Below are 12,760 nucleotides of genomic sequence, written 5' to 3' on the forward strand. Positions count from 1 at the left end.
TCTGTTTGGCAACTTTTCACTCTCAAACTAATAATACTCTTTTTCGACAACTTCCACTTTCCCTCCCTTCTTATATTCTTCACTTTGCCTTCTTAATTCCACATCACTCTCTCTCTCACTCTCTCTCTCACTCTCTCTGCTTACTCTCTTTCTCTCTCTCTCTCTCTCTCTTTGCTTCCTCTCTCTGTCTTCTCTCTGTTTCTAAGTGAGTTTGGATTATAGGAAAATAAATGGCTGATATTTCTTGCTCTAATGGAATTAATGGAGTGAATGGGAAAGGGTATTCTCTAAATGGTTACAGAAAGAGTTGTTGGTATGAGGAAGAAATTGAGGAGAATTTGAGATGGTGCTTTGCTCTCAATGGGTATTACTTCAATAAACATTTTTCTGTCTTGCATTTTGGTAAAACCAAAAATCCTATCTCATTTTCCTTACTAAAATTAAAATTATAAATGATTTTTCATCGACATTTTGTTTACCTCTTCTTTGCTTTTCCAGCTTCTTTTATCTTCTATATTTTCTCTAGTTTTACAACTTTTCCATGCCTATTTGTTCCCTTTATCTGACTTGTCTTCAAGTTGTCATTTCCTCTCACTCTGTTTTCTCTGTTTTTAAATCTTTTTAACATGGCCATATTTCTGGTATTATTTGGTTTTCTATTTCATAGTAAGAATTTCTATGACGGTTTGCGGGAAAAAAGAAAAAAAAAATTCATTAGGATTGACATGTAAAAAAGCAGAAGAATAGTTTTTACGTATCGTTTGAGACCAGAATAGCGAATGAGGTCCTAGCTGTCTGCTGCTGTGAACCATCCATTTTATTTTAGTTCGTTTACCTTTTGTTTTGCGGCCATTTTTCCTTTTTCATTTGATTTTTTTATATATATATATATATATATATTTTTTTTGGTGGTTGAACATTTCTTTAAAACACCAAGAAATAATAGACAGAACTACTTTTGGTTTTGCGGCCATGAATTATTCTATTGGCTCCTTTTATGTTTGATGTTGAGGGTATCACTATTTAGTTGTTATCACCAACATCTGCAATTATGATGTTCCACGGACTAGTTTTTTCTTCAAAAAATAAAATAAAAAAACAAAACCAAAAACAGAAAACACAGAATATATATGTAATTCCTCATATCATCCTGTCTAAGTAATTCATCTTTCTAATTTTTCTCTCTTCTTCTTCTTCTTCTCTTTTTTTTTTTTATTTTTTTATTTTTTTCTCTTTTGTGAAGTATACTGCATACAGGGCATTCACAGTACCAAGACATTGCATTGTTGGACACGAAGCCCTTCGGAAAGGTTTTACTACAATAATTATTGTTTACTAAAAAACTAAAAAAGAAAAAAAATCATATTTATTTTTGTTTGTTAACTTCTTACAAGTTTGAGAAGCATTTAATCTTACATAATCTTCAGGCTCTAGTGATTGATGGAAAGCTTCAGAGTGCAGAAACAGATGAATTCATCTACCATGAATCTCTTGTCCATCCAGCACTTCTTCATCATCCCAAGTAGTTTCAATTCTTTTACTTACTTTCATTTGTTTAAGATTTCTAATTCTTTCTATATTTCTTCTTTCTTTTCTTTTTTTTTTTTTTTTTCTTTTTTTTGTGTGAATCATATATAAGGAATGCTCCTAAATACTTAGTATATTCTATTATAGTCCGAAAAACATTTTCATCATGGGAGGGGGTGAAGGTTCCACTGCAAGAGAACTACTCAGATATAAGGCTGTGGAGAAGGTTGTCATGTGTGACATTGATGAGGTAAAAAGCTCTATTTATATAAATATCATATGCAATGTTGGTTTCCTATAACTTATGGTTTCTAATTTATAGTTATAGATTTTCTTTCAGTTTAGACTGAGTAGGTTTAAGTGTTTTTTTTTTTTTTTTTTTTTTTTTTTTGGTTGGTGGGGGTTGGTGAATACTGAGTAGATTTATGTGATCCACCGATAGGATGGCTAGCTAACTTTCCGGAAAAGGCAAAAGGAAAAAAGAACTTTCTTTTCTAGAGAAAGTGAAATCTTCTTCTTGTCTCTTGTAGTTATAGTTTCTTCCATGATCTAGTAATATGAAAAAGACATTCATTTTTATCCTTTTCAGTTTCTTATAGCTGTCTTTATCTTATAGTCAGAAAAAGACAGCTTAACAACAGGATTAGGAAGGCACCGAAAGAAAGAAATTTCTTAAAAGCAAATAATTTTGAATATAACAAACATCAAGTTGTACCAAGAAAACATTTATCATAAACAGCAAACTGCATAGTCAAAGGGAAGATATAGATGATGATGATGCAAAACAGTTTTAGCAACAAAATATGGAAATCATGCATTAAATGCTAAATTAACATATGGTGCAGGAGGTTGTGGATTTCTGCAAATCATACTTGGTAGTAAACAGAGAAGCTTTCTGTGATCCAAGACTCGAGCTCATCATCAACGATGCAAGGTTTCGTAAATTCGCAATCTACATTTCATTGTTTGTTTTTAGCCACCGTTTTGGTAATGATATTTTTGTTAAAAGTTATGGTTGTGAATTGCAGGGCTGAGCTAGAACATAGAGAAGAGCAATATGATGTTATTATTGGTGACCTTGCTGACCCAATAGAAGGAGGTCCATGTTATAAACTCTACACCAAATCCTTCTACGAGTTTATTGTCAAACCTAAACTGAAACAGAATGGTATTTTTGTCACTCAGGTTTGTCTCAAATTACTAATTAATTAGCCACATGGATGCAGAATCTGAAAATATGCAATTAATTAACCACATATCTTATAAATTTATATAGGCAGGCCCTGCTGGCATTTTTAGCCACACAGAAGTGTTCTCTTGCATTTACAATACTTTAAGACAGGTTTTCAAATGTAAGTAAAGGCTTGGCTAAGAAAAATTCTTGTTTTGTTATAAAAACATGCTCCAAAATGGTTGATTTTTTTTTTTTTAAATTATTATTATTATTTTTTTATTTTATTTTTTTTGGTTTCTTTTTATGTGCAGATGTTGTGCCTTATTCAGCTCATGTTCCTTCCTATGCTGATACTTGGGGATGGATCATGGTAATATTCCTTGAAATCAATTACTTGACACATAAGAAAATTAAATATATAAATAGATCATGGAATGTAAATTGGCTAAATTGGCTAAGCTTGCGAAAATAATTTACATTGAAATCAAACAGGCTTCAGATACGCCTTTTCTGCTTAGTGCTGAAGAGTTAGATATCAAAATCAAGCAGAGGATTAAAGGAGAGAATAGATATCTTGATGGCAAAACATTTTCATCAGCTTCTACTTTGAGCAAAGCTGTTCGAAAATCGTAAGCATGATTCCGTTTTATGTATGATTTATTTTTTCTTTTACCTTAAAGTTCAAGCAATGTTTATTCATAAGAGATGGTGGTATTGGCAGGCTTGACAATGAGACTCATGTATACACAGAGGGAACAGCAAGGTTCATCTATGGCCATGGAAGTGCCTATCAACAAAATCAAGTTTGAAAATAATAATAGACACTAATAGAGGGCTCCTAAGCATAGAGAATATAGAGTCCAAGTGGAATAAAATCTTGGCTCTTTTCCCTTCTCCCTATTTGTCTTTATTGTTTTCCCCCCTTTTTTTTTCTTTTTTTCTTTTTTTCCTCTCTCTTTTGCTGGCTTAGTTAACTTGAAAGTTACTATAAAATGGTAATGGATGGTCTTTTAACTTGTCTATGTTTCTCTGTTGAAATGTTAATGAAATATACATAAATATATTTATATATTAACAAAAATACCTTACTAGGACTCAATCACACACACACACACACACACATATATATATATATATATATATATAAGCTGTAGTGCTTAATTAATTACCCAAGGCCTTGATAATTTTGAGGCACATAGAGCTTTGATACATGAACAGAAAGAAAATGAAAACTTTCAAGGTTCAGACCTTTGACATTATTAAAATTGGTGGTCCATTTTTATTATATATATATATATATATATATATATATGTATATATATATGAAGTTTCTTGCTTGCAAATAAATGAACTGGAATCCACCAAATGCAATAATTAAGTAATATATATGGAACAGAAAAGATGAGCATTGCAGAGAGTTAAAGAAAGCTTAATCCAATAGATTAGTCAAGTCAGGATCAAATGCATATAGGCTTAATTAAAAGACAACGGCTAGTAGTTGATTACATTTTTGTCCCAAATGAGAAGCAGGTTGAACATAATAAGATAGTGGGACCTAGCAGTCAGTATTCTCAAGATCCTTGCTGAACCACACGATGTGTTAACATCATTACAATATTGCTTAGAGCACTTGGAAAAATGAAAACCATTTAAAATTTATTGGATGAAGCACAAACTGAAAAAGTTGTTTATATTCTGCAGAGAATCCTTGATCCGCCGAATCTTGTTCTTTTACATACATGTTCCAATATTGTTGGGTTTACACTGGATTATTAGAACTCTCTGGTGCTTGAATTAATCGAAAAATGAACTTCGTCGATTAAACGGTAAAGAATAAAATGCTTCTTTATACTGGGCTATACGATTGTCCATGTCCTTGATACTTTTGGGCCTAGAGTAATTGCATTAGGCAAGAAAAGTGTTTCTGGGCTAATCACGATTCTCATCATAAGACTCCAAATTCATTTCTAGGAATGTTCATCGTTCATCCCTGTGATGCATGAACGAAACCCGTAATAAAGAAGCAAAAATAATTAAATAAAATAATGAAACAAAATTGAAATAAAAACACATTTTAATAAAAATAAGGAATAGATTTGAGAGTTTTGAGTTGTTGATGACAAAGAAGCATGTTCTTTGGTTGCATTTGTTGGCTAGGACATATGCTATTCTTCCTTTTTTACTACACCAATTATCAATCAGAAACACAAGGTTGGGCAATATTATTATTTTTATTTTTTATTTTTTTAACAAAAAATATAAGTTATAACAGACATCATCATGGCCCTAATAATTAAGTTAAGATAGAGTGGTTGACGATGCATGGCCTCATGGTGGGTGCCACAAAAACCCATCGCCATCTATCAATCGCAGGGTGTCAAAATCAGATATCAATTTTGTGATCGTGATTTTTCAAAAAAAAAAAAAAAAAAAATATTTGTGATTGTCAGTCCCTCATAAATTAAATAATAAAAAGTCGGGTTCTATGTGGGAATTTATTTTTATTTAACCTTTCTTTGCTTTTGCTCCTTTCCTTTTTGTTTTGGTATAAGTGTAAATTCACGTGATTCTGGATTTCCAATAGCATAGCTTTTATTTTAGTATCCTATTAGTACATTTTATCAGATCTTAAAAAAATAAAATAAAATAAAATAAAAAATCATCCATTCCTTTTTCAAATTTCATGAACAAGTTTTACTTTAAGAGTGTACTTTTGGTAGTAATAAAATATTATTCTATAAGTTTTTTTTTTTTTTTGGTGAATAAATCTTATTTTATAAATATTTCTCCAAGTATCAAATTGTTTTTGTTAAAAGCTAATATAATTTTACAAGTAAAATAGTTAATTCATAAATCAATAAAGTCCATGTATATATATATATATTTAAGTGAAATCAATGCAACCCAATTAAACATTATTTTTTTAGTTTGACATTTTAGTAAAATTAATAAACAAGCTAGTATGTGTAAGATTATTGTTATTTTAATTGTAAATTCAAATATCAAAGATGTCCTTTCTAAAATTGACTTTATAATTCAAGGCAGATTCTCATTATAGTAATTGCGCGTCTTAATTTAGTAAATAAAATTTAAGAAACAGATTTTACTACCCAAAATAACTTTTTTCTAGCTAAAAAGTAAAAAAAAAAACATTTCCTGAAAAAGCATGCATCACAATTCACGTGGAAATTTGGATACTAGATTTTTAAAATGAACAAAAGGATGATGATGAGCTATATGAAGTGCATGAATAACACTAGTCTAAGTTTTGATGCTTCATTAATATTAAAATAAATGTAACAACATGCTTTACCAAACAAAAATAAATGTTACACACCACGCTTTTCACATGTCCTAAAATGTAGAAGTTTCTTACCTACTGCGAGCTCATAACACTTTAATACAAATTTACTCTAAAGCCCTTTCACTACATATATTTGGTGTCCTCGTGTTTTTCTCATTCTTTGAAATAAAACCTGTATAATTATTTCCAAACCATTGAATTATGATTAAGCATATGTATTTGGATATTTGGAATTATTCATTTTTCCCTTTTAATTCATAAAAAGATTATTAATTATAATACAAACAAATTTAAGAACCATATCTTTAAGAACATGACACTCATGGCGACAAACTCTAACCAATTATTTATTTTGTTGCTTAATCAGTCTAGTATTAATTTATGCATAACTTTAACATCTAGTATTTATTAACTTCCACAATATTCGAATGCTGTAATTTTAAGCTGGTGTCACAAGCATTTGAAAACAAATAATAAATAAATAAAATAAAATCCAAAGCTGCGATATTATTGGTATTTTCACGTAAATGCTCAAGCTAAAATACCGAATTCCAAGCGACCTATTCCCCACGTGGACCAGTCAAATAAAAGCTTTGCATTTTTCCCACGCCACGGTTGAAGGGTACTTCAGTCAATCAGCATTTGGGGTTATCCGTGTGGGACCCAATTACTCTGTACCAAATTAAAATATAAGGTGGTGAGTCAGCAACATCTTTATCTCTACTCGTTTTCAGTCTATCTTTTCGTGCCTATAAATACCCAAATTCTCGTCGTTCTCAGAGCCCTCTGTTTTGCTTTTGTTCCATTTTGATCAGAGAAAAAACCTCCATTTTCGTTGAGCTCTCTCTTTGCCTTTTAGCATTCAATCTTTTGGTCGCTTTTTCTTTTTTGTTTTTTCTCTCCTTAAGCCATGGATTCTTGCAGTAAATTAATCCTCAATTCAAAGTCTCCTTTCGACAACATCGTTTTCGGTAATTAGAGCCGCTAGATTTTTCTCTTGTAAAAATTTGATCATCGAATTTCTGTATCAGTTTGCTAATCAGTTTAGCTTTCGTCTTTGAAGCAGATTTGGATGATACTTTGTACCCTGCCAGTACCGGAGTAGCTTCAGCTTGCAAGAAAAACATAGAAGGTTTTTAAAAAAATTTTCAAAACTGTTTTTCAAAAGCAATTCAATTTTAAATTTTTGGTTGTTGTTTAATTGTGGTTTTTTTAAAATTTGCAGATTTTCTTGTTGAGAAATGTGGATTTTCAGAGAGCAAAGCTTCATTTCTGCGAGTTGAGCTTTTCAAGACCTATGGAAGCACGCTTGCTGGTTTGCGAGTAATTAAAATTAATTTGACCTTTCTCTCTATGATTTGCATTGAAAAAGTTTGTTAGAATTTTTGTCTCAAATAATTTCTAAAATTTTTGTTCAGGCATTAGGATACGACATCGATGCCGACGATTATCACAGGTTAGCAAATCGTCATTCCACGTATATTAATTCTTTTTTTTTTTAATTCATATTTAATTTAGACTTTGCTTCTAATAGGATCTTCCTAGACGTCGAATTGACTTTTTTTTTTTTTTTAATTTGAATTTTCAGTTTCGTGCACGGAAGATTGCCGTACGACCAAATCAAAGCGGACTCACAACTCCGAAACCTGCTTCTTAGCATCACCCAGAGGAAAATTGTAAGCATTATCCAAAAATAAAAATTTAATGGAAAAATAAATTAATGGAAAAATCTTGGACATAATTCTTTTTTTTTTTTTTAATTTGTTTTCAGATTTTCACAAACTCGGATAGGAATCACGCGGTTAAAGTTTTGGATCGGCTTGGATTAAGTGACTGTTTCGACGAAATCATATGCTTCGAGACGATGAATCCAAACCTATCGAAATCAAGTCGTCCAGATGAGTTTCCTGTCGTTCTTAAGCCATCCATGGATGCTATGAAAATTGCTGTGGCTGTTGCCGACGTGGATCCTCGACGAACGGTATGTCGTAAGAGACCAGTTTTATTATTATTATTATTATTATTATTGTATTTTAACGTATTTTTTAGATATAATTAAAAACACTTTTTCATTTTACTTTCGCAGCTGTTTCTCGACGACAGTGTCCGTAACATCGCTGCTGGCAAAGCCGTGGGTCTTCGAACTGTTTTGGTAATTTTCATCGTTGTTTATATTAATTAATTTGATTTGATGGTTTTGTTTTTCTATTCTGAAATCTTACCACGTGGCATTAGTAGATAGCTCAACACGTCATATTATCGCTTTTTGGGGGATTTTAGTTGTTGATTGTTCAATATGATATGATTTTCAGGTTGGTAAAGCAGCAAAAAGCAAAGAAGCAGACTATGTATTAGAGACGATCAACAATTTGGCACAAGTAATACCAGAGATATGGGTAAGCAAATCGGACGGTGGTGATCAAAGGATCAGCCGAACCAGGAGTGAGATTGATTCCATTCTCTCAACCACTGCCGTTGGAGCTTGATTGAGAAAAATCTTGATCAATCATGATATGTCTATATTGCATAGTGTGTTCATATATGTAACATGTATATGAAAATGGATTGTGCATATTATCCTAATTCCGAAGTGTACTTTTGTAAAATCTACTGATTAATAAATATTCCAAAGCAGACCGACCCAACAAAAGTATTGTAACTGCTTTCATCATTTCATAAATATAAAAAGAAAAAAAAAATGAAGAATAATAAACAAATGAGTATGTTGGTCAATTCGAGATGTTTCACATCTAGTTGTGACAGCATCTATATATATATATAAATTAATTTTCTAAATAATGTTTTTGTATTGGCATTGTTATGCTTTAGTATATTATTTTTTATTCGAGTTCGCTTTGGACTTTGGTGCTGTCCTAAAAGGATAGCAGATAGAAATTGCTTGCCCTCTTTATCCGATCAATGTGAAAGCAACTTTGAAATGCACAATTAATGATGCATTCTGGAGTGTGTATTCTATAATATTACGCAAAGTGTCGTGTTTAACGATAAGGGATTTTTTATATGCTTGATTTTGATGAGGTTATTGCATGTTCTTTGGCACAAAAGCTTATCCTCTGTTTAATTAGATATAAAATATTATCAAGGGATTATGATCCTGTCTAGTCATTAGGTATCATTGTTATTATTATTTTTTTTGGGACATTAGGTATCATTATTGTTTTGCAAGTTGAATTGATTAATTGGCATGAACATGAGGTGTCATAGAGGAAAAGAAAATAGTTTTTGAAGATGAGGTATGGACATGATTAAAAATATATATACAAGTTTGAGTACCATGTGTCATGTTGTTGTATTTATCATACCTAAAATAAAGGGAAATAAAATTGGCATGATATAAAATTGTATTTCTAAATTCGACCTTTACTATTTTCTTATGCAAAGAAAGATTTCATATTTTTAAATAATTGTTAGTGATACAATCCAATGATTAAGTAAAAAGTTTGGATTGCTATTTATAAGAAAAATGCTATTTGTAATATCAAAGATCATTTAATTGATTGATTACAACTATATAAAGATATTCACATCATGCTCTATATTAAATGCGCAAATAAAAATGAAATCGCTCATTTGAAGTTTTACAATTGAACTCATATATGCATGAATTGACAAGTAAATAGTGTATAAAAATGTAGAAATTTAAATGCGAGAACTATCATAGTGAAGTCATCCAGAATTGGATAGACCAAAAGAAACCCCCCTTTAAATGAAGCACAAAAATGACAATTATATTAAGGTGTACAAAGTTCTAGTTGATTAATTGGAATTGAAGTTCAAACCTCATTAAAAATTTAAATCCATACAAAGCCTAGCTAAAGTTAATCACTTGTTAAGCATTAATAAAATAACACAAACGATTGAAAATCAAATTTTCATGTTTCCTGATGATCATGAAGAATTTGAAAAGTCGATCGAAAATACAAAGCAACAAAAGTAAACAATTCTCACATAACCATACGTACAATATAATATTACAAATTTAAACACCAAATTTAGCTGATCCCCCAAACTTACAAATCATAAACTTGTTTTCCAGTGAACTTAACCTCGATTGGGTTAATGTTCTTCCCAATGGACCTGTAATTCTGTCCAACACCTTGACGTCCAGGGTTCACCTTCTCTGGGTAAACTCCATCTTTCGGATGCAAATACTGAACCTCACCATTTGGGAAAACCCTGTAGAACTGATACTTGATCTTGTACTTGGACCTCAATCTAGTACCAAGAGCCAAACACTGCTCTTTCCTAGCCAATTTCAGAAGGTTCGGACCCTGTCTCATAATCGCAGCACCACCAGTGGGCATCTCAAAGACCTGCTCTTTCGGAGAATCCCATGTGATGACATAGAATTCCTCGACCTGGGCTTTCCTCAGCAACCCACCTGTGCTACCACCGAAGATCGGTGATGGGGTTGTCGGGTCCAACTCCGGCGGAGTGAAACCCACCGGAGCTTCTTCCTTTGCCGGTGCCACTGTTTTTTCCTCTGCTGCTGAGACTTTTAGTGTTCTTTGGGTGGAGAATTTGATGGATTTGGGAGTGGTAAAGGTGGAGGAGATTGATTGTTTCCATGGGACTGAGACTTGATTGTTGCCGGTTTTTGGGGCTGAGAGAGTGGTGGTTGGAGTGAAGAGGGTGGCTTGAGTTGCCATGGCCATGAAGAAATATTGGAGCTTTGGAGGTACAGAGAGGCTTTTTTCTGGTATTTGGGGTTGTGGTTAAGAAGGAAAATCAATAAGATTTTGAGAATGTTATTCCGGAGGGAGCTTGTTTTGGATTTGGTTTGGGTGGTGTGGGTTTGGATGTGGATAAGGTGATATGGCTTGGACCAATTAGAATGTATGATTTTGATACGAAGTCTTACCCATACCTCTTGTTCTGCTTTTTTCTCACTTCTTCTCTGCGCGTCTGTTTTCTGGTCAACATGTTATTTTTAGATGTTATATATTTTAGGAAAATAAAAATAAATAAATAAAAAATATACTCTGTTCTCTTAAGTGTTTGGAAAGTGTCATTATTTTGAGGTGAGAAATTTGCATTAGCCAAGCATAACAAGTTTATTTTTATTACAAGTTGGGTTTTTTACTAATAACTATTGTTTATTTTATTTTTTATTTTTTTTACATGGTATTTTTACAATTGAATAGAAAAGCATTACCATGTTTATTCTAGTAATATCAGGGTTTTCTCTTTAATCATTTTTGAGAATCTATTTAAAATAAACATATATACATATATTTCAATATAAAACCAATTTCAGTTTTAAGCATAGGAGTTGAAATATTGTGTCCCCATTTATATGTTTTTTTTTTTCCTGTCTGGTATAGAATTTCACTTTATCTTTGAAAAAGTTTTTTTTTTTCACTTTATTTTTTTTTTTGGTTTATTTTTTTTTAAATAAAATGACATAATATTAATAGTGATAAGGATAAAAACAAAGAATCTAATGTAATAACATCTTCAGTAAATTTGTGAATTACTAAAACTTATTGCTACGTCAAAACAAAAAATAAACATTATAAGTGTGACTATCTCCTTTCAAAAATTTGTTAAATGGCTTAATTCAACGAAAATTTAAAAATAATCTTCATCAAAAATATAAATTTAAAAATAGTCTTTATTCAAAATATATTTATTTTACTAGGAAGAAACAAATATATAAACACATCAATATAACTTTTTTTTTTTTTGGGGGTAAGTTTCAATATTATTTATATTGATTATCTATTAAGTAGATAAGAACATTTTCAAGAAGCCCTTTAAAAGTTTTCTTCTTTTTTTTTTCTCTTTTTTTTTTTCTATTATAAAGAGTAAAACATCTTTTCATAACTCATTAGCCAAACCCACTTTCTATATAAACTTTTTAGTGCATATATTTATTATACCAACATTGTTCTATGAACAATTAATATAATTTATTTAATTTCATATTCATATAAATTTATATATATTTATATAAAAGGGAAGCCATTGATTAAAAAGAGAGAGAGAGAGATGAATATTAATTATTTATTGAGAAATAAAAAAAATTAAAGAGTGTAATAAAAAAACATTATTTGATTTTTTTTTTCTATAAAGAATACTATTAGAGTTGAATGAAAAATCAAACTTTTTATTTTAGAAAATCTTCAAAATGTGTTCTTTAAACCAAAAAAATTTTCTATTAAAGATAATACATTTTTTTATTTTCTTAATTATATAGATAATAATTTATATTTATTTTCATGTTTTTAATTGAAGATGCTTAAACGCACTACTTAAAACAGGAATATGAAATCATAAAATAAATAAATAAATAAATAAAAAATAGAAAAAGAAAGTGATGTTAGGACCTCACTGCTAAGACATAAAGCTTCATCGCGCACCAAAAGGCCGAGCTTTTCGCTGGACAACAACTTGGGCCTAATTTAAGTTTATGGCCCAAATTGGGCCACTTTAAGAAGCAATACCCAAGTCCAGTTGATGTTGGACTTCTAAACGTAGTCTCTGCAATCTACTTCCTATGAAACGTAGACAAAAAGTTTCAGCCAAAATAATAATAATAATAATAACAACCGAAAAAGTTAAAAAAAGAAAACGTCACGAAATCAAATTCAGAATCAAGGAGAAAAGCAAATCTCTCTCATTAAACAGCTTCGACCCGATAAAGTATTTAAAGCACCGTACAATCTTATTTATTAAATATACACATATTATTATTATTATTATTTTATTAACTTATGTTTAATTGTATTTAT

The 12,760-nt window shown here is 30.8% G+C and overlaps 3 protein-coding genes across 4 annotated transcripts; 2 read left to right on the plus strand and 1 right to left on the minus strand.

Annotated features, from left to right (window-relative positions):
• Positions 1-202: 202 nt before the first annotated feature.
• LOC107423202 (thermospermine synthase ACAULIS5) lies at positions 203-3,723 on the plus strand. The gene is made up of 10 exons (XM_048477864.2): positions 203-364; positions 1,244-1,310; positions 1,428-1,522; positions 1,675-1,777; positions 2,373-2,461; positions 2,556-2,712; positions 2,804-2,879; positions 3,013-3,071; positions 3,194-3,330; positions 3,423-3,723. Exons 1-10 carry the CDS (start codon positions 231-233, stop codon positions 3,508-3,510), a joined length of 1,005 nt encoding a protein of 334 aa, XP_048333821.2. The 5' UTR covers positions 203-230; the 3' UTR covers positions 3,511-3,723.
• Positions 3,724-6,767: 3,044 nt separating this feature from the next.
• On the plus strand, positions 6,768-8,655 carry LOC107423199 (uncharacterized protein C24B11.05). Of its 2 annotated transcripts, none has more exons than XM_016032726.4 (8): positions 6,768-6,976; positions 7,069-7,137; positions 7,231-7,328; positions 7,424-7,461; positions 7,594-7,681; positions 7,777-7,986; positions 8,092-8,157; positions 8,318-8,655. In XM_016032726.4, exons 1-8 carry the CDS (start codon positions 6,916-6,918, stop codon positions 8,489-8,491), a joined length of 804 nt encoding a protein of 267 aa, XP_015888212.2. In that variant the 5' UTR covers positions 6,768-6,915; the 3' UTR covers positions 8,492-8,655. The 2 variants fall into 2 exon arrangements, with proteins under 2 accessions (XP_015888212.2, XP_015888213.2); XM_016032727.4 differs by having other exon boundaries at positions 6,769-6,976; positions 7,072-7,137.
• Positions 8,656-9,883: 1,228 nt separating this feature from the next.
• Positions 9,884-10,784, minus strand: LOC107423019 (photosystem I reaction center subunit II, chloroplastic). The gene has a single exon (XM_016032528.4). It carries the CDS (start codon positions 10,679-10,681, stop codon positions 10,037-10,039), a length of 645 nt encoding a protein of 214 aa, XP_015888014.1. The 5' UTR covers positions 10,682-10,784; the 3' UTR covers positions 9,884-10,036.
• Between the last annotated feature and the right edge of the window lie 1,976 nt (positions 10,785-12,760).

This window comes from Ziziphus jujuba, chromosome 3, assembly GCF_031755915.1.
Source record: "Ziziphus jujuba cultivar Dongzao chromosome 3, ASM3175591v1".
Taxonomy (NCBI): domain Eukaryota; kingdom Viridiplantae; phylum Streptophyta; class Magnoliopsida; order Rosales; family Rhamnaceae; genus Ziziphus; species Ziziphus jujuba.

Coding starts and splice junctions, on each gene's coding strand:
- LOC107423202 (XM_048477864.2), top strand. CDS start 231: ATGGCTGATATTTCTTGCTCTAATGGAATTAATGGAGTGAATGGGAAA. Junction 2,462..2,555: donor CTCATCATCAACGATGCAAG/GTTTCGTAAATT, acceptor TGTGAATTGCAG/GGCTGAGCTAGAACATAGAG. Junction 3,072..3,193: donor ATACTTGGGGATGGATCATG/GTAATATTCCTT, acceptor GAAATCAAACAG/GCTTCAGATACGCCTTTTCT.
- LOC107423019 (XM_016032528.4), bottom strand. CDS start 10,681: ATGGCCATGGCAACTCAAGCCACCCTCTTCACTCCAACCACCACTCTC.
- LOC107423199 (XM_016032726.4), top strand. CDS start 6,916: ATGGATTCTTGCAGTAAATTAATCCTCAATTCAAAGTCTCCTTTCGAC. Junction 7,138..7,230: donor TTGCAAGAAAAACATAGAAG/GTTTTTAAAAAA, acceptor TAAAATTTGCAG/ATTTTCTTGTTGAGAAATGT. Junction 7,462..7,593: donor GATGCCGACGATTATCACAG/GTTAGCAAATCG, acceptor TTGAATTTTCAG/TTTCGTGCACGGAAGATTGC.